This window comes from Crocuta crocuta, unplaced genomic scaffold (genome assembly GCF_008692635.1).
Source record: "Crocuta crocuta isolate KB4526 unplaced genomic scaffold, BGI_CrCroc_1.0 scaffold139, whole genome shotgun sequence".
NCBI lineage: Eukaryota > Metazoa > Chordata > Mammalia > Carnivora > Hyaenidae > Crocuta > Crocuta crocuta.
The window spans coordinates 301,523-319,469 of record NW_027533258.1 but is presented as its reverse complement, the minus strand read 5'-3'; the positions used below and the strand labels follow the sequence as shown (position 1 = coordinate 319,469).

General features: G+C 44.0%; 1 protein-coding gene across 2 annotated transcripts in view; it reads left to right on the top strand.

Annotated features, from left to right (window-relative positions):
* The window catches only part of DHRS7B (dehydrogenase/reductase 7B), a 55,753-nt gene that overhangs the window by 20,815 nt on the left and 16,991 nt on the right, over nucleotides 1-17,947 (top strand). For both annotated transcript variants that reach the window (XM_077746838.1, XM_077746837.1), the window contains exon 2: nucleotides 13,298-13,476. In XM_077746838.1, coding sequence (XP_077602964.1) covers nucleotides 13,298-13,476 — 179 coding nt within the window. The remainder of the gene's footprint in view (nucleotides 1-13,297; nucleotides 13,477-17,947) is intronic.

The following is a 17,947-nucleotide window of genomic DNA, read 5'->3' as shown; positions in this document are numbered from 1 at the left end:
GGGGGGGGGGGAGGTGGGAAATCAAAGAGTGGGTGAAATAAATACTTTGACTGACTCCCTACCATGGGCCTGTCCTGAGGAGACATAGCTGTGTCTCACGGAGCTGTTTGCTAGGACATTATGAAAATAAGGTGACAGGGCACTTGGTAGGCTATTTTTAAATGAAATCTTAGAAGCTGGCTATGGAAACCCCCTCTCAGGTTATTCTGCCTTCCTTCTCCTTTTGCCCTTTCAGTTTGTGAAGTTCCTTTTTTAGTATGTTTTCTGGCCTAAGAGTCCATGCTTTACAAGTTTTAAGTAGAAGCATTGTAAAAACTGCCTCAGAATAAAGGCCATTTCATAGTTAAATTTCACAATAATGTTTTTCAGTTCTAAAAATAACTTGGAATTCAGGGTGAAGCATCATCCTAAATAAATTACAGTAAGGCAGATTATCTAAGAGACGGTGGACAGGGACAGAAGATTTATCCAAATCTGCGAGGAAACTAAGAGTAATTTGTTAGAATTTAAAATAATCTGATTTCAACCATGAGCCTCCTTGAAATTGGACAGCATTTACTGTTTAATCTTTTGTGAATGACACACTTACTTTTTCTTTTTTTATTGTGATAAAATATACGTAATAAAGTTTACTATCTTTTTAAGATTATATTTTTAAGTAATCTCTACACCCAATGTGCGGCTCGAACTCATAACCCTGGGATCAAGAGTTGCACGCCCCACAGATAGAGCTAACCTGGCACCCCACAAAGTTTACCATCCTAACCATTTTTAAGTGTACAACTCAGTGGTATCAGATGCATCCGTAGTGTTGTGCCACCATCACTATCATCCATCTCCAAAATTCTTTTTATCTTGCAAAACCAAAACTCTGTACCCATTAAAATATAACTCCTATCCCTTCCTGCTCCCACCCTAGCCCCTGGCAACAGACTTTCTGTCTCTAAGGATGTGACTGTTCTTAAGTGTCTCACAGAAGTGGAATCATAAAATAGCATAATGTCTGCAAGGTTTATCCATGTTGTAACATATTGCAGAATTTCCTTCCTTTTTAAGGCTGAATAATATTTTGTTGTATATATATTATATTTTGCTTCTCTGTTCATTGGTTGATGGACACTTGGGTTGCTTCCATGCTTTACCTATGGTGAATAATACTTCTATGAGCATGGGCGTACACTTATCTCTTTGGGACCCTGTTTCTGATTTTTTGGAGTATATATATGTCCACATTGTTTTGATTACAGTAGCCTTGTGGTAAGTTTTGAAATCAGGAAATATGAGTTTTCCACCTTTGTTCTTTTGTGAGATTGTCTTGGCTATTTGGACACATTTGAGTTCCCATATGAATTTTAGGATGGATTTTTCTATTTTGGAAAAATGTCCCTAAAATTTTGCTAGGTATTGCATTGAATATGTAGATCACTTTGGGTAGTATTGATATTTTAATAATATTAAGTATCCCATTCCATAAATTTGGGATATGTTCCCATTTATTTATATCTTGTTTAATTTCTCTCAGTAGTATTCTATAGTTTTCATTTTATAAGTCTTTACCTCCATGGTTAAGTAAATACTTAAGTATTAATTTTTTCAGCTTTGTTGTAAATGGATTTTTGTAATTTCTTTCTCAGATTAGCCATTGTTTAGCTATAGAAATACCAAATGATTTTTGTGTTTTGACTTAATATATTGCTACTTTCTTCTATTTATTTATTTTCACACCTTTTATGTAGTCTTTAGGGTTTCCTATGTATGAGATCATACCATCTACAAACGGAGATAATTTTACTTCTTCCTTTCCAATTTAGATGTCTTTTATTTCTTGCCTCATTCCAGTACTATGTTGAATAGAAGTGGTGACATGGGCATCCTTGCTTTGTTCCTGATCTTAGAGGAAGAGTTTTCAGTCTTTTACCATTGAGTATGTTGTTTGCTGTGGGCTTTTCATATATAATTTTTATTAATTTGAGGTAGTTTCCTTCTGTTCCTATTTTGTTGAGTGTATTTATCATGAAAAGGTGTTAAGTTTTGTCAAGTGCTTTTTCTGCATCAATTGAGATGGGTATGTGGTTTTATTCCTCTGGTTGATGTGGCATATTACATTGATTAATTTTCATATGTTGAACCATTCTTACATTTCATGGACATCTCAGTTGGTATACTTTTTTTAAAAATATGCTGCTGAGTTTGCTTTATTAATATTTTGTTGAGGATTTTTGCATCAATTTTCAAAAGAGATATTGATCTATAGGGTTTTTTTTCCCCCTGTGTTCTGTTTTGGTTTTAGTTTTTTTTCTTTACAGTGTTTCTTTTCTTGGTATCAGTGTAATGCTGATCTTATTGAGTTAAGAAGTGTTCTCTTCTCTACAAGTTTTGGAAAAGTTTAAGGACCGGTATTCTTTAAATGTTTGGTAGAATTCATGAGTGAAGCCAGCTTTTCTTTGTTGACATTGTTTTTTTTTTTTATCATTGACTCAGTCTCCTTAGTAGTTACTGGTCTATTCAGATTTTCTATTTCTTAGTAATTGAGTTTTGGTAGTTTTGTGTTTCTAGGAATATGTCCATTTTGTGGAGTTTATACAGTTTGATGGCGTATCATGTTCATAGTATTCTCTTGTAATCCTTTTTTATTTCTGTAGAATTAGTAGTAATGTCCTCACATTCTTTTCTGCTCTTAGTAATTGGAGTCTTCATCTCTTTTGTCCATTTTGTTGACCTTTTCAAAGCACCAACTTTTGGTTTCATTGATTTCTCTATTTTCTATTCTGTTTCATTTATCTCTGCTCTAATTTGTATTATTTCATTTTTTCTGCTAGCTTTGGCTTTAATTGGTTCTTTTTCTAGTTTTTATAAAGTATAGAGTTAGGTCATTGAGATCTTTCTTGTTTTATATTGTATGTACTTATAGCTATGAGTTTCCCCCTTAGTACTGTTTTTGTAGTATACCATAGGTTTGGTATATGTGTGTGTGTGTATGTATGTGTGTGTGTGTAAAATATGTTCACTTAATATAATAGTTAACATACATAATATATATTTAAAAATACACATACACATGTGTATTTTTAAAGTTTATTTATTTCTACTGAGAGAAAGAAAACACACATGAGCAGGGGAGAGGTAGAAAAAAAGGGAGAGTGAGAATCCCAAGCAGGTTTCACAAACCATGAGATCATGACCGGAGTGAATATCAAGAGTGAGACGCTTAACCACGTGAACCACCCAGGTGCCCTGGTATATTATATTTTTGTTTTTATTTATCTCTGTTTTCTTTTATCTCTTGTTATTGATTTCCAACTTTATCCTCTCATGGTTCATAGAAGATACTTTATATGATATCTATCTTTTAAATATTCAGACTAATTAGAAAATTTGTATCTAATGTATGTATATCCTGAAAATTGTCCCATGTGTAATTGAGAACAATGTGCATGCTGTTCTTGTTACGTAGTGTTTTATACATCTTTTAGATCTAGTTGGTTTATTGTGTTAAGTCCTTTATTTCCTTCTTATCTATTGTCTGGTTGTTCTTTCCATTATTACGAGTGGAATATTAAAGTTTGCAACCACTGTTGTAGGACTGTCTGTTTTGCCTTCAAAATTTGTCTGTTTTCACTTCATGTATTTAAAGTCTGTTTTGTCTGATATTAGTGTAAGCCACCCCTACTCTCTCTATTTGCATGGAGTATCTTTTTCCATCCTTTCACTGCCAACTTCTTTGTGTCTTTGGATCTCAAACGAGTCTCTTGTAGGCAGCATGTAGTTGAATCATATGTTTTTATTTATTCTGCCAAATTCTGTCCTTTGGAAAGTTTAATCCATTTACATTTAAAGTAATTACATAAGAAAGGACTTAGTTCTGCAATTGTGCTATTCTCTGCTTCCCCCCTCCCATATCCTATATTAATGTCTTCTTTTACATGTAGTTGATTTTTTTGTAGCGAAATGTTTTGATTCTCTTTTCATTTCCTTTTGTGTATGTTCTTTAGTTATTTTCTTTGTGGTTGCCATTGGGATTATGTTTAACATCCTAATGTTGTAACACTGTAATTTGACTTTATACCAGCTTCACTTTAATAACAAAAATTAAATTTAAGACAAAAATTCTCCTTTACAGCTCTGTCCCCATCCCTTTTGGTTGTTGATGTCACAAAATTACAACTTTATAGATTGTGTGTCCCAGAGGCTAAACTAATAATTTGAAATGCGTTAATCTCCTAAATTATGGAGGAAACAAGATTTGGAGTTACAAAATTACAACAAGATTAGTTTTAAACTAAAAACCGTTTTTTAAAAAAAATGTGTCTTTTAAATCATGTAGAAAACAGAAAGTGGAATTATAAACCGTTGTAATAATTCCAGTTTTTATAGTTTTGCATGTAATAACTTTATTGAAATCTTTATCTCTCCATAGGACTTTGAAGTACTGTTTAGTGTCCTTTTTCATTTCACCTTGTAGGACTTCCATGAACATTTCTTGCAGAGCAGATCTACTGATAAACTATCTCAGCTTTTGTTTATCTGGGAATGTCTTACTTTCCCTCTCACTTTTGAAAGACACTTTTGTCAGATAAAAGATTCTTGGCTGACATTTTTTCTTTTAGCACTTTGAAGATAGTGCCCACTTCCTTGTATTTGCCAGAGTTTGTGATGAGAAATCTGTTGATCGTCTTATTGAGGATCTCTTGTATTTGACAAATCTCTGTCTTTGCCTTTAAGAAAGTTTGATTATGATATGTTTTGGTATGGTCCTCTGTGAGTTCATGTAACCTGGAGTTCATTGAGTTTTTTTAGTGTTTATATTCATGTCTTTCAGCAAAGTTGGGAAGTTTTCAGCCACTATTTCTTCGAGTATTCTCTCTGCCCCTTGCTCTCGTTTGTGTTTGAAGCTTCTACAATGTGTATGTTGGTTGGCTTGATGTGTATCATGGTTCCCTTGTAACTCTTCACTTTCTAGTCAGTCTTTTTTTTCTCCTGTTTCTTAGATTCAGGACTTTCCCCTTGTCCTGTCTTCAAATTTGCTGATTCTTCTGCCTGCTCAAATTTTCCTTTGAATCGCTCTAGTGAACTGAATTTTTCATTTCAGTTATTGTTCTTTTCAATTCCAGTGTTTCCTTTTGCTTTCTTTTTCTGTCTTGTTATTGATATTTCAGTTATTTTCATACATTATTTTCTTGACTTTCTCTACATCTTTCTTTAGTTTTTTGAGCATCTTTAGACAGTTGCTTTAATGTTTCTCTTTGTAAGGTAAATCTATCTTTAGGTCTTTTGCAGGAACAATTTCTGTTGTTTTTTTCCCTTTGAATAGGCCATAGTTTCCTCTTTTTTGTATGCCTTTTGACATTTTGTTGAAAAGTGAACATTTGAATCTAATAATGTGGTAACTCTGGAATCAGATTTTCTCTATGCTAGTGTTTCCTATTTTTTGTTAATTAATTTGCTTGCTTATTTTTGTAGGATGTGTCTGTGCCAAGGATCAGCCTGATATATAAACTAAGGTTGTCTCGGGTCTTTTCTGAGCCTAGTTTTCTAAAAGCCTACTTTCCTTGGACATGCATGGTCACCTTCTAATTTTACCCATATATTCAGTTGCTTTTGAATGTCCTACTCTTTAATTATTGGCTCCCAAAAGGAGAAAAAGAGGAAAGCGACAGGAGGATACCATGCTGCCGGCCCTGTAAATAGCCGGCAGTCACCTCATCCAGAGGTGGAGATGCTTGCTTCAGTGGAGAGAGGTGCAGCCACAATGGCTGCCTAACTCTGTCTGCACCTCTGTCACCAGAAGCAGCGGTCAGCAGTCAGGCACAAATCCATCATATTTAGAGCAGAGGGTCTTTTTTGCCCATCCTCACTCCAGCAGGCTGTGTATAAGTTGCTCCACAATTCTGTGCACAGCTGTGTGTCCCTGAGGTGGAGCCTGTGTAGCTACTACTGTGTTCACAGCTGAAATTGACTGAAATTAACTACAGTTTACCAGCCAGGCCTTCTCAAGGAATTTGCAAACCTTCAATAGATTCCAGAGTTCTAAAATATACAGTACACCTAACATTCTGCTAGGGCAATTATTGAGTAGGTTGGAAGAGGGATTCCTGGTGCTTCTTACTCCACCACTGTCCTAGAATCCTTCTTCTTCTTTTTTTAACGTTTTATTTTTGAGAGAGAGTAGGGAAAGGGCAGAGAGAGAGGGAGACAGGGTCTGAAGCAGGTTCTGCATTGAGAGCTGAGAGCCCAATGCCGGGCTCAGACTCGCGAACCATGAGATCATGACTCGAGCCAATGTTGGATGCTTAACCGACTGAGCCACCCAGGTGCCCTGTCCTAGAATCCTTCTAATGTACATTTTATTTGCTTATCTTTTTATTGTTTGTCTCTCCTATTGAATGTTATTTCCATAAGGGCAATGATTCACTTTGTGTATGTTCACTGTACCACAAAGCCTGGAAAATTGACACACAGTAGGTGCTTGGTAAATGTTTGTGGAATGAATCTATATGATAGCAGATATAGTGGCTAATTGTGCTCAAGTTTCAATACAAATATTGTGAGGTACTGTGTTTTATGCTTATTTCCAAAGCTGATGCCCAAGTCCAGTTTCTGTTAGATATTCTGGTTTAAGCCCTACCAGCTCCTTTTAAACACACTCGGCACCTTGTTTACATGGGCACCTTGTCTGTCATATTCATATTGTTGTAAGTAATTTTTTAAGGTGATAACCTAACACTCAGGAGTCACAAACTGGCAGCTGCCCCGGGCCAGGTTGTGTGTTGTGTGGCCAGCACAGTGGTTTGAATTGTTTCGACTTTGAATTAAAGCTTCAGGCGAGGCTTGTCTTTTAGACAGGCCACTACTATGTGGTTTTACAATGATTGTTTATTTCATTATCACAATTCTGATCACTTAAATTTTATGTTTCTTTGTTTATTGTCAGCCTCTCCATCTAGGCTGTGAGCTCCATGAGGTCAGAAACCATGTCTACCTCATTCATCGCCTCACACCCCAGTCCTAGCTGAGTCTGGTACTGGATGGTGCTTGATCTGTGAGGTGTGAATATAAGTAATCTTTTTGATCTCTTCACCAAACACGCTCAAATATGAATAGCGCTTGAAGCGCCTGCTTGGCTGCCATTGCCCAGTTCCTTTCACTGATGCTCTCCAGGAATTGCTTTCTTCAGTGAGTGTAGGGGTCAGCACCATGTGTGTTCAGATCATGAGCATGTACGAGATGCTCCCCGTGTCTCTTCATTGGAATAGCCATCCCTGTGTTGAAATTATGGTACACGTTTGCAGATCGTAAATTTGCCCATGTCGTATAGCAAGTACACAACGTGGTAGACTCGAACCCAGCTCCCCGAGTGCCAACTGATACCTTTTCTGCTTCGCACCCACAGTGAGTGTGCTGTTTGGCTTCGGTCAGGTCCTCTTGTGTGTTTGCTAGGAAAGAGGGTGAAATCATTCCTACATCTTACAGTAATACTTAATTAATGTTACAAAGCACATTAGACACCCAAATTGTTTTGTTTTGTTTCATTTTTTTGTGGCAAGGTCCTAGGTAGGCATCATAAGTGCTGTTTTTAAAAAGCAGAACTAAGACTTCAGTTTATAATAAACATGCCGTGTCCTTGTGGAGGTAGCGTGCCCTGCAGGGTCTGGAGCTGTGCGTGGCTCCTCTCTTCCCGCCCTCCCTGGCTGGGGCTGCTGTGCAGCGGGTGCTCGGTCTCACTGGAGAGCTGGGCTTGCTTCAGCGTGGTTGCTCTCCCAGGAGTGGACGCTCAGGAGCCCGGTCTGAAATAGTCTCGGGCCTTCCTTTTGGTTTTATCTTTACTAATGCCAGCCAGCATTCCTTTAAACTGGGGGCCCTGAGGCTGGCATCCCAAAATATACCCTCCAGGTCACTTGTCAGTGGCCCGTTCCGGCACTCCAGAGAGGGCTTGCTGACCTGAAGTTGTCCTCTGGCCTATACTCTAAGTCAGTCTGTCCCAGGCCAAAAGACCAGAGAAGACACTGGCACCAGGACCTGCCACTGGCAAAGTAGCTGTCATCTGAGGTAGGATATTGTTCTTTCTCTCCGTTGAAGGCAGCCTTAGCTGCTGCTGCTGCTCATACGCTTGAGACCAAAAAAGAGCAGCTTTCTCTGCTTTTAGTTTCTGAAAATAGATCTGTATTTTCAGATATGGGTCATAAGCATGACCCATAGCTTGTGTCACCTTTGGTAGACCAGCTGTTTAGAGCTGGTCGTCAGTTATGAAATATAAGAGTGGGTGTAGGTGTGTGGGAACGGGATCCTAACTGCTTTTGGTGCTACTAAGCCACTGCTTGCCGCATGATTTCAGCGTCCTGCTTTCCAGTTGGAACTCCTCTCTGCCCTTTAGCCCCATTTTCTTGTGCATAACATGGCAAATTATTCCATGACTAATCCTTCTTTCAGACCTGAAATCATTTTTATTCTTTAACTGTGGAAGGCTTTTGGATGCCCTCTTTTGATTTTCAGATGTGGCTGTTAAAGGTTTAATTTCCATGTGTGGTTCTGAGTATATTCCAACAAATTGTTTTTACTGATGGTTCAAATTATTTTTTATAATTGCTCGAGAGAAGAAAGGAATCTTAGGAACAGATTCCATCTGTGAAATGCAATGTAGAATTTTGGCTAAGGATGAGGAATAGAATAACATTAAAGTGACATTTCTGCTCAGAGTTGATTTCTTGGAGATTGTCTTGTTTCTAGTTTGAGTTTCCAAAAGGAATGTCTCGGTAGAATAAGGGAACAGCTGAATTTCAAAGTCACAGTGAGAATCCATGAACTTTCTGGCTGCCCAGACCCAAGTAACACTCACCCTGAGGGACTTTTCTACCTTTATCCTCTTTTAACTTAGGTCCAGAGCTCCACAGTCTGTGGATACGAAGATACAGGTGGACGAGCTTAGTGCGTAAAGGCCTGACCTCTCTAACTTCTACACACCAGTTGCTGTGACTTATTACTGTAAGGTCATGCTTCAGGTCACTTCCCTGTCAATTAAGAGAGTAGACATGGCAGTGAGTGCATGCATTTCTATTAGGCAGTGCACCTGCACATCTACACCATGTGTGATCTATGGTTCCTCTTCGAGGGAGGCTCACTCGCCATTTTCCTTTTCTGACCTCACTCTCTCTTTGCGACTTGCCCTACTTTCTGCTCTAGCTCACAGCGATGCTGGACTATCCTTCTATCTACGAGCTGATCTCCAAATGCTAGAAATCGTGAGCTAGACTTTTTTCCCCCCACTCTCTTTTTTATGGTCAGCCCTGCCTTCCCAGTTCTATCTGAAACTAGCAGTTGAGCATTTTGGTATAAAATTCAAAACTTGTAAACATATTAAAATCCTTCTTAAATGCCATTTTCAAAGAAAACAGACCCTCTTTGACCTTGTTTGACATAAGAGATTTATTTCCTAATCTGGAAATGTGGCCAGCCAGGACACAATTTCTTTCTTTTACTTTGAAGCTGTCTCTTTGCTTGGAGAATGCCCCTGGACACCAGAGCAAGGCAGTAGGGCTGAGTTGTCTCCGTGTCTTGCTCTCTTGAACATCCTGACTGCTGAGAGTGAGACGAGGAGCTGGCCCAGCTGGTGCTCAGAGACCCGAGAGGCCTAGTGGCCCAGGGGCCCATCAGTATGTCCATATGCACTGCAGAGTGGAATAAAAGGAGGAAGGTTTTTCAGAACTTGAGAAGCTCCTGGAAAGTTGGGATTGTCAATATGACCACCTTCACCTGGTCAGGAAAGTGACCTGAATACCTACCCTGAAATTGAATGTGATGCTCTCAAATAAATGGCTTGCTCTGGAATGTCTTTTCCCACCATCATCTTCCTGAGTTAGCTGGGCACACCTGGTGCTGATTTATAATTTACTTTGCATTCTGACTCTGTAACGACTTGCCAGACTGAATGCAGATGTGCGCTCTCCCCACAGAAAGCCGGCCCGTGGGCCGAGGATGGATCCCATTAACGTGGTGCCATATTTGCCTCAGGCAAAGTGGTCCCCAGGGCCAGGAGACCAAGACTGGCTTGCGATGTTGTGTCAGGTGCTCAAGGAATCACAGAAGTGTACAAGACGGTGTGTAGTTTTCTCTCTTTTATTCGTGTCCTAGATTGCTGTCTTGGGTTTTAAATAGGTGCATGAAAATGCAGTTTGTTGGGAGCGTCGTTGTTCTCCGGGGGGGACCTTGCAAGGTGGGTTTGTTTTCATCCTCCTCCTCCCTGGGCGTCAGAAAAGGGTGGCGGGGACAGATTGACACTTGTCTGCTCTCTCCTTGCTGTGTTGGCCTCGATAACTATTCTGGCAGACACACTTTCTGATACAAACTTTGGCATATGGGATCCTGACTTCTGACAGAGTTGGGGTATCTTTTTTCCTATTTGTTAATGTAATTAAACCAAAGGGTTTACAAAGATATAAAAATTAAACTCCAGTGAACTCTGTGTTTAAAGAATTTCCTTCATTTGGAAAAAACCAATTTTCATAGACCAGGGACTCTTTCAAACAACCTTGAAAATCCGAGTGCCGTGAAACTGATTCCTGGGTCAGGAGCTTTTAGTTAGTTGTGGGCCATGATGCTGCTGACGGCAACCACATTTACTGGGCGTTCACCCTTTTCTAGAGACTAGGCACACATTTCCAGGTAATAATTCATCTGACTTCATAACAGACTTGTGAGGTGGGCACTCACATACCCTCATTTGGCAGATGAGGATACTCAGACCCAGCGTGGTGAGGTCCTGTACCCAGGCTGGTAAGTAAGTGGCTGAGCCAGGATGCAAACCCAGGCAGGCGGCTCGAGGGTTCATCCTTGTAACCCCTGCACTACTGTCACTTTGCCATAGTTAGTGTTTTCCATGTGGTCCCTGCAACCTCTGAATCTGGGGGGTAGTAGGCCCCCCATAAACTTCAGTGGAGCTCTGGCTCAGCCCCAGGTTGAAGGTCTGAAACGGGCAGGCTTCACAAGACTGTTCTCTAGGGACCTGTGGAGGAGTATGTAGAGCCATTTCCACCCAGCTGACCTGATGGAGCCCTGGGCCCCCACCCACAGGCTGAAGCCTGTTGTCCCTTCATGAGTCCCGTCTTCACCTCCCTGGTCACCCTAGGCAGTGGCTAGGTCCTGGGTAATTCTGGGCCAAGCAGGGTGGTCCACCTTGGAACCTGCCTGGTATAAGGATCTGGGATTACAGTGCGATCAAGCTCTTCCTAGACAGCCATCCTGCTGGGTTGAAAACTCTCTACCCCCACATTTATTACGTGACAGTTCTGAGCTATAATTACCTTGGAGTCTACCCATGTTTTCTAATTGCTATAGTTTTCTGGTGAAGCTACACTAACAAATTAGCAGTCATTCCTGCCCCCTGAGAATTCATCCCTCCCACCCCCAGGAAACACTCCTCCAGCCTTGGTCTTCACGGGTGGGTCCTGTGAAGATCCCCAGGTAGCACCCACAGACCCGTGAAACTCAGAGGTACTGGTACCTACTCTAAGTCCCTGCTTCTGAGTACTTCCCAGATGCTAGACCTTTGTGCTAGCGTTTCCCCTGGGACTCGGCCTCGCCTATAGGCTCTAACACCTGGCCTCAGCTGCCAGTTGTGGGCAGGGGATGGTGCCAGTAGTACCCGGGAAAAGAGTTGGGCACTTTAGAGGCCACTTTAATTGCCAGTCCATCCAAGTGTAGGCTTGGCACAGTGTAGGGTGAGAGGGAAATGTAACCACTTAGCAGACAGCAGTTAGGGATTTTTCAGAAGTAGATGAAGTGGAGGTTGATGGGAAACAGTAATTTTTACAGATGTTTGTCTAAGAATGTTAATTTTTTATGGTGACTAAGAAATTGGATATATTTGGAAAGGCAGATGAAAAAATAAACTAAATACTAAACTAGTTGTGTTGACAGCTCAAATCCGAGCAGAACGCCTTTGCAGTCGAGCAGTTTAACTTAGGTCAGGACAGCTCACCCTGATTCTAAGGTTCAGGATCAAAGCCAACTCAGCGTGTAAGTGGATCTGCGTTGGGGTTCAGCGGGTTCCAGGATTCATGGTGTCCACAGAGGTGGTGTTGTTTTGGGAATAGAAGCAGAAATGTTTTTTTAAATATATGGAGGTGAGGACATGGGACATTCAGCAGGTGAGTGGGAGTTTTTACGTAGTTACTCCCAATCTGACAAATAATTGAAAGCTTTAGGCTGGTTCACAGGAGCTCTGCTCTTGGTTTCCAGTGTCTTCCTTCCTGAACAGGATTACTATGCTGATAATGTCTCAGTCCTGGAGGTGGACTGTGGGTGGGGGCTTTCTCTATAATAGACTCAACCCACATGTCAAATGACCTTACAGGACATTTCTTTCAAAGTGACAGATGTGCTGTTGCTCCTCACAAACTCATTCCTGACCTACCTTTAATCCTTTGTCTTGCTTCTCTCTTAGCTTGCTGTGGGCATAAGGGCATGGGTGAGTGGCAAGGGATTGGGGAAGCTTGCGGGGGGGAGGGGGCAAGGAAATTTGGGGCAGTTGTGGAAGGAGTGGATGTCTGTCCTAACAGCTGACCACTGTTGCACAAATATGCCTGTGGCCTCCTGATTCATCTGGCTAACTGTGGCTGCCCTGCGAACGCTCAGTGAGAACACGGCTCAGGGATGGCAGGACAGTCCACTTCACAGCCTAAGTCTGTGCCTACACTTGGCAAAGGGCAGCTCCCCTCTGCCCTGAATTCCCTTTGGGTGCCTGTGAGGCCTGTGACCAGGAGGGTATTTGTGGGCCATCGCAGAGAGCATCCAGAGGACACCCCACCCAGAAACATCCATATGCTTAGGGAGGAGTATATATATGGATTGGTGTGGTTTTCACTTTCCTCTTTTAAAAAAATGTTTTCTAGTTTCACAAAGAGGGGTTGAAAATGATAATGGGTATACCTAAGTTCCCCTAAATAGTCTTCTGAAGGAGATTCAGGTGAGTGTCGATGGGCCAGAGCCTCCTATAACAGTCCTAAGAAACTGGGTCCTGTGCTGAATGACTCCCTTGCTTGTTCTGGGATTGCTGTGTGCCTCTGAGAGGCATCGTGAGGTCTGTGGCTTTGCCGTTTGCTCATGTCAGAGTGAGAAAAGGCAAGTTCCATGATGCTGGGCAGTCGGTATAGAGCACAGGGCCTAGAAAGATATTTGTTGGGCTCAGAGCTAAAGTCTGCACAAGAGAGATCTGGGCTCTCTATCAGTCTAGGGGGAGGAGGGCTGGCCGGTTCCTTGAGTTTTCCTATTTTGTCACAAATTCGTTGGGTTTGGATTCTTTCAGGAAGAGTCTGCTGAAGGTGAGGGTCATGGACTTTATCACCTCTACGGCCATCCTGCCCCTGCTCTTTGGCTGTGTGGGAATCTTCAGCCTCTTCAAGCTGCTGCAGCGGGTGCGAATGAAGGCCTACCTCCGCAACGCTGTGGTGGTCATTACAGGCGCTACCTCAGGCCTGGGGCGAGGTGGGTCCCGCGGGCAGTGCTGTCAGGAGGGGCAGGGAACTTGGCCCAGACACGAGGAACAGCTCAGCTGCACAGGTGCAAATAAGCGACGCAGGCTGGGTGACTGGGGAACAAGAGTCTGTCACTGTCTCTGGTCCGCTTGGAAGAAGCAAGAGCTTAAGTGCAGTGAGAATGGTGCCAGCATCAGTGTTGGGAGGCAGAGGTCATGAGGAAGGCCGTGGCAACCTGGAGACTCCGCGCCTCATCTGAGGGGGCAGCCTTACTCAGCCCCAGCTGGTTGTGAAATTAGGGACTTTTATGTGAAGGCTCCTGGTTTTCAAATACGACAACTAATTTAAAAAATATTTTTATCCCTGTGAGGGCCGAACGAAATGTGCCTTTTCCTGGAGTTAGCCAGCCTCCCTGCTTCCTGGCCTTCAGTGTCCCCTTCTCCTCACCTTCCTCTCACTGGGGCTGTGCTTCGGCAGGATTGGAAACAGAATAAATGATACTGAGCCGTGGCTCACCTAGGTTCTCCAAGTTCGTTCCATCTACTTTGGTGAACACGGGGAGCCTCTCAGCCCAGGAACTGTATGCTGGGATGCAGGCCCAGACCACCCCCTGCCTCATAGATGAGTCTGTAGAGCTGCCGTCATTTCCCGTGCTCACATGTACAGCGACTCTGGCAGAGTACCCAGGGCACATGCAGGCATGTCTCATGGGCTTCCCCCTCCGCATTGGCACCCACGGCACACCACACCAGTGCATCATGCACACTGGTGCTCCATTCCATGGAAGAAGGCTGAGAGGCACCAAGAGTCGTGGTAACCCCGTCCCTGCTCCATCTGTCCATTGGTATCATAGCCCAGCCAGCACTGATGGGACGTCACCCATTTGTGAGGCTCTGGGCCAAGTGCTGGGACAGATGAAAGACAGGGTCCCTTCCTTCAGGCAGTTCACAGTCTGATGGAGAGGGGCAAGGACTTGGCTCAGTATATTGACATTTCAGTGATGGATGCTCGCATTGAGGCCCAGCAGGAGGATGCGCTGGGTTGTGCTTTATCTCCCTGAATCCTCACGGCTAAGATTCAGAGACTTGCCCTAGGACTTCTAGATTCACCCCCATGTCTGACTCCAGGACTCAGTCTTATCTCAGTGTGGGAGGTGGGGAGGTGGCCCAAGAAAGGAAAGCATGGACCAGCAGGGAGGGCATTGCAGAGAGCCTCAGAGCAGGGAGCAGCATGGTGCTGCAGGGCTGGGAAGCACTTGGGGGTGGCAGGAACAAGAAGGAGCAGACGGGGGGGAGGGGGGCCCTTGATTACAGGGTAAGTGGCTTGCAGGCGGCCAGGGGGAGCCTGGGAAAGCTTCAGGTGGACTCATTTGCATGCCGCTGTGATGTTTTAGATGGAGTCTCTGGGGGTGAAGCTGGGCTGTCATTAGATATCCAGACCTGCATGGGGACAGCTGCCTCCAGGCCCTTTGCCACAGCCAGTCCTCTGACCTTACTCAGCTACTATATATAGGGTAGTCAGCAGCCACTTCTCTTGATCTCAGAGAGAAGCATTTTTTTTAAAGTCCTTGAAGAGTATTTGAGAGTTGGCTGGGATGGAAGGGGACTTGCAGGTGCTCTAATATGGGAATGTTAGAGAAGGACACTGTCCTCTTCATCATTCTACATTTCCTCTTCTGGAAACCAAGCCTGGGAAAGGAAGAGAAAATATAATTGAAAGAAAAACAAAACCTCTGTGTGTGTGTGTGTGTGTGTGTGTGTGTGTGTGTGTGTGTGTGTGTGTGTATCCTCTATTAGGTCAGCCTTTTCCCAAATTCCAAATCACTCTGCATCTATTCTGCCCCATGTTACACCTTAGGGAGAAGAGTCCATGGGTCTCTCCCCCCTCCAGCCAGGTGGGATGGGAGCAGATTCTTACACAGCCGTCTCAAGTACAGACAGTGCTGGTGGAGACTCCCAAGGAGGTGCTGCTGCACCCGAGCTTTCAGAGGAGGAAGAGTTGCCCTTGGTGGCTCTGCTCTGCCTGCCATGTCAGCTGCTCTGAAAGTCTGGATTATGTGATAAATCTTCAGACAGCTTTCTGTATTCCTCTTATTTTGTACATTTAAGCTACATGAGCTTATCCTTTTAAAACAGTAAGACCATTGACTAAAGGAACAGAATGTTCTGGATACCCACTTTAGCCAGCCTAAGCCCTGAGGTTGTGAATAACTATCTTGATTTAAGAGGCCAGGAGTGCCCGCAGCAGTGGGGACTCATCTGGCAGCCCCAGCTAGATAAATGGTACTTTGGGACTGTTTTCCTTTTTCCCTTGACCCTCCTGCCTCCCTGTGTCAGCTTTTTTAAGAAATGAAAATGGAATCCTTGCAATCTGTTGTTTTCGTTTCTGTCACTCCCTACACAGACTTTCATTTCCTCCCTTTTTGGCTTTGCTGGGAAGCACAGCTTAAGCAGAACATGCGTGACCATTTTCCAGAAGTTGTTTCTATGCTGGTGTGCCTCCCCGCCCCCCCCCCGCCCCTTTGGTTCTGTGTGTCTACACGTTGGGCGGCACCTCACAACATGTCCTTGTATCCATCATGTCAGGATGAAATGGGGTGAGGAGGCCGGCCATGTCTGAGATTCCTCATCTTTGGGAATGGTTTTGTAAACCAGATGAGCAGATCTAGCCTCAGGAATGCTGCTGTCTGGCTTTGAGGGCAGCCGCCACCCCCACCCCTATGAGGTGTTTGCTGCTCTGCTGAGAAAGCACAGCAAGGCCGGCTGGTCAGAGGCTGTGACCCTGACCAGGCCATCTGGGGACAAGCAGAGTGAGGGCTGCAGCTTTGTCTGGGTTTGCGCCCTTTGTCAGGATGAGCCAGTGAACACACCAACCAGATCTTCAAAGAAGGTGATAAAGCTCCCCTGAAAATATCTTGGTTTAGTCCACTTAGCACTTCCTTCCAAAAAAGTCCACCTGGAGACATACCAGGAGGTGCTGGTCTGGGGATGATAAGTAAAAGTTGTAAGAGTAGCTCAAGGAGGAGCTGTAGAGTGAAAAGAGAGGGCTTTGCACAACGAGACAACCCAGATGTCAGAGAACTTTTCTCTCCACTTTCCCGAAGGATGCTGGAGTTTCTCCTCCCTTCCTGCTTCTGACACTTTTGTGGGGGAAGGGCTATCAGACCAGTACAGCCTGCCTGGATCCTACAGTCTCCTCCCATCCCAGCCAGAAATTGACAGACTTGATCTCTCAACAACCTGCTGCATGGCCCTCAGGGCAGGCCGGTCCTTTCCCTCAGCCAGGGTGCTAGACATCACATGCCAGCCTGAGCCTCTGAGATTTTCGGTCCGGGACGCAGTGGGTGGCTCACTGGCTGCTGGGTCAGCTAGGGGCTGAGGGGTCTCTGCAGACCTGCGCGTGGGCATCTGAGGGAGCCTAGCCCTTGGGCGGGACAGGCAGTGCCTCTTCAAACCCTCACCTTTCAGTTTTCCCCAACAGTCAGTTTTTAGAACATTTTTAAAAAGCAGCTTAGGGACACCTGGGTGGCTCAGTCAGTTTGAGTATCCAACTCTTGACTCAGGTCATGGTCCCATCGAGCCCTTGTCAAGGTTTCTGGTGAGCATGGAGCCTGCTTAAGATTCACTCTCTTTCTCCCTCTGCCCCTCTCCTCTGCTTGTGTTGTCTCTCTCTCTCTCTCTCTCAAATAAAAATAAATAAAAAGGCAGCTTAGAAATATGAAAACAGTGAATACTTATATGGTGCTTTTTCTAGAGTGCTTTTTCTGTACTGTAATGTATCTATTTTAACTCATTCAGTCCCAGAGCTATTTCTGTCTACATTCTAAAGAGGCAAGTGAGAAACACAGAGGTTATAACTTACCCAAGATCACAGAAGCAGGAAGTGTCAGAAGTCAGTGTTGGATGTAGCAAGTCTAGCTCAAGTCCATTATCGTGACCACTGGGCTGTACTGCTTTTCATAAGCTGTTCATTTTCAGGGCACTAGACTTTCAGTTAGGCCATGTTTGGCCACAGAACAAGCAAGAAGCAAGAGCCCTTCACCCTCGGCTTCCTCCCTCTCCTCCACGAACTAGTCCTGGTTCTGGAAGTCTCCTCTCCCTGCCCGTCCCACTGGGCCTCAGGGGACTTACCTGTGACCCTAGCTGGACTAGTCTTAGAGATACCACCCCACTGCAGCTGGCCACAGCCCCTGCCTGGGCTTATGGCCACAGAGCCTGCCTCAGTCAGACGTCCCTTTGCCACTTGGCAGGGGAGCTGTGCTGATGAGGGGCAGCCCCCCCAGGAGATGAAGTGGAGAGAAGCCCCACCTGGTTCCTGCTGCCGGGGGCCCTCAGCAGCCACCGCTCCTGCCTCTCCCAAGCCTTGGCCTCTCAGCTCTTTTCTCTTGATTCTTGAGCTATCCTAGCATCCTCCTGATCAGTCTTTTTGCTTTGCCCCAGTGAGCAGTGGGTCTCTTCTTGCCACCAAAAGAACTCTGACTA